General features: G+C 31.2%; 1 protein-coding gene across 1 annotated transcript; it reads right to left on the bottom strand.

Moving 5' to 3' along the window:
* Positions 1–546: 546 nt before the first annotated feature.
* Positions 547–2,167, bottom strand: LOC7481842 (embryo-specific protein ATS3B). Its single transcript, XM_006374589.3, has 3 exons — positions 1,974–2,167; positions 1,742–1,852; positions 547–1,138 (listed from the first exon to the last, which is right to left on the bottom strand). The coding sequence occupies exons 1-3, from the start codon at positions 2,103–2,105 to the stop codon at positions 782–784; spliced, it is 600 nt and encodes a 199-aa protein (XP_006374651.2). The 5' UTR covers positions 2,106–2,167; the 3' UTR covers positions 547–781.
* Positions 2,168–2,786: the final 619 nt, after the last annotated feature.

Genomic DNA, 2,786 nt, shown 5'->3' with positions numbered 1-2,786 from the left:
AGAAAAGACAATTTATTTTTGGGTTTGAAATTATGTTCGGTTGTGTTTTGAAAACGCGTCTTACATGAAAAAAATATTAAATTAGTGTTTTTTAATAATTTTAATGTGTTAATATAAAAAAATATTTATTTTAATATATTTTTAAATAAAAAATACTTTTAAAAAATAACTCATACCACACATGAACCACCAAACCACCAAAATTTGAAATCAAGACCGACATTATATTAAAGAAAAAGATGTTTTTTTCTTCTTTTTTTTCATTTTAACTAGCTAGAGGATAAGGTGGCAGCATCAGATTTTATATATATATATATATATATATATATATATATATATATCAACAACGCCTAGAAGTGCCCACAAGAAATTATAAATTTTAACTGTGTTTAGATTGAAAACGAAGATTAATTTGATTTTTTAAAATATTTTTCCATAATTTCGATATTTTCATATAAAAACATTTAGAGATATTTGAAATAGACATCAATAGACTCATAATTACACCCTTACACTGCTGATTGCTACTAAATTAACCAGCACAAATTCACTCGTAACAAAAGAGTTAATTAATTAACGAGTCACAATGACATTACACATAATTCATCAAAAAAAAATTAAAAGTACATCAAACACAAAAAAAGGCTCCCCCTACATATTAATTATTTCAAGTACCATTACAATGGCCTTTTGGTGCTCAACAATCCAGAAATAGCAAACAATAGCAATAAACTAGCTAGAAACAGACTGTGATCATACTGCTGGAGGATGTTGTCGCCTGTTAATAGGATAAAAATATGGAAGTAGCAAGAATCCCTAGAATCAAGTACAAAAACCATCCAGGAATAATCTGTAGCCGTAGTGCTGAAGAAGGAGGAGGGGCACTAGGAAAGTTCTGGCACTTGTTAATTCCATACCATTCACCTTCAGGAACGGTGGTTGAATTGAAGAAAAACACGGCAGGAGTTGAAAATGAACCATAAATCTCCACGCTTTGTGGAATCCAACCAACTGTTCCATTTCTGTAGAAATAGAGATAACATATCTCAAGTGAACATGATCCAGTTACCTGAAATGTGTTTGTCGAACATTGTTCGAATGTGATCGTAAATGGATTAACCAGCTTCGAATCATAAACCTGATGATTAACGCATCAAAAAAAAAAAAAGTTAAAGGATCAGATTATTAATTTGGAGTTAATTTTGTTGAATTTATTCTTGATCTCTCTAAAAAAATCATTTAGGTGCGTAATTAAGATTTGGCGACAAGTTCAGCTCTTCTTGAAATCAAGAAATTAATTCTTTTTGCAGCCATGCAAAGCCATGAACCGTCACTGTCATTCGTGGAGAAGTGGTCAACTTGATTATGGCATTTACAAGATAACATGGCGAACCATATTGGATATATCATTAAATTCTGATCTATTAATTTATTTTCTAAAAAATCGAAAATAAAGCAAATTTAAGAACAGAAAATATATCTGCTTGCAGAAACCTGATGACTACCCATTCATATAGAGGTGTATTAAATTATTATGGATGTACAACTGATGACTACCCATTCTTTCTGGGGGGGAAAATCCCACCTTTAAGAGGGGGGAAACAAGTTTCTCTTCACAGGAAAAACAATTTTCTTGCACAGAAAAATTGCCCCAAACATGTAAATATGATCAGAAAAAAGTTTTTTTCTGAGTAAACAAACAAGGGTAGCGTAAAAAATCTGTTTTATAAATACAAGTTACCTGATTGCCAAAAGCATCACCGAAAATAATACTGATCTGATCAGTTGTATATTTGGGTGATAAACAGCTTGTCGAAATAACAACCGTGTAAGCACAGCTGCTCCCTACAGTCTTTAGAGAGAAAAACAGATAAAGAAAGAGAATTTTCTTAATAAGATGCAATATGGAAATTTAAATATAACGAGAATACTATAAATAATTATACTGGGATAATTAATTAGTGAGGAATTGCCTGCTGGATTAAACCGGGAGTGAAAGCCTTGTGAACATGAGGCTGGAACTTGTTGATCGGTTGATCAGCTTTTGACAGAACAGCAAAAACGAAGGCAAAGCAAAGCAGAAAAGTGCAATGGGCTCTCCTCATTTTTTCTTCAAACAAAGAAGACAGAAAGATAGATAGATGGGGGTTACAGTACCGAAAGCCTTAGCCTGGTATTTATAAAGAGATTGTAGGGTTTTTGGTGGAATGGTAGTTGCGCATAAGTGACAAATTGCCTTTGAAAAACACAAAAAAAAAAAAAAACTTTTTCTTAGCTTGTACGATCATAGAAATTAAGAAATGTAAGATTTTCTTGCACATGAGTTGAACATGGACTATCAGGTTCCAACAGGCAAGGAGCAGTGACCTGGTAGTGAAGTAGGAACAAAGGGAAAGGAGATTAAGCTAGCTATTTATATTTTAATATTATTATTTTCCTTTCAATCTTAATTAAATCATTTTTTACATGGTCGTAAATCAATTAAATCTAAAATACTTTTTAAGAAACTAATAACAGATAAACCTCTAGCTCAACCAACATATTTATCTCCCTATAACATGTACTCCTTCTCAAAAAGTTTCAAGTTTCATATTCGACTCCTTCATCTACAATAAGAAAAAACATATTTTGAAGAAATATACTTACAAAAATATTAATTTCTAAAGTAAAAAATTCTAAAATATATTTTAACACGATCTTTCTACTTACGATAATTTGGGACAAGAATTGGACATGGTCATAATTTAGTTTAGCTGGGTTTAGACGTGATTAATCATCTTGTATAT

This window comes from Populus trichocarpa, chromosome 15 (genome assembly GCF_000002775.5).
Source record: "Populus trichocarpa isolate Nisqually-1 chromosome 15, P.trichocarpa_v4.1, whole genome shotgun sequence".
In the NCBI taxonomy this organism is placed as follows: domain Eukaryota; kingdom Viridiplantae; phylum Streptophyta; class Magnoliopsida; order Malpighiales; family Salicaceae; genus Populus; species Populus trichocarpa.
The sequence above is the reverse complement of the archived record's forward strand: the minus strand, read 5'-3'. Positions and strand labels throughout refer to the sequence as shown.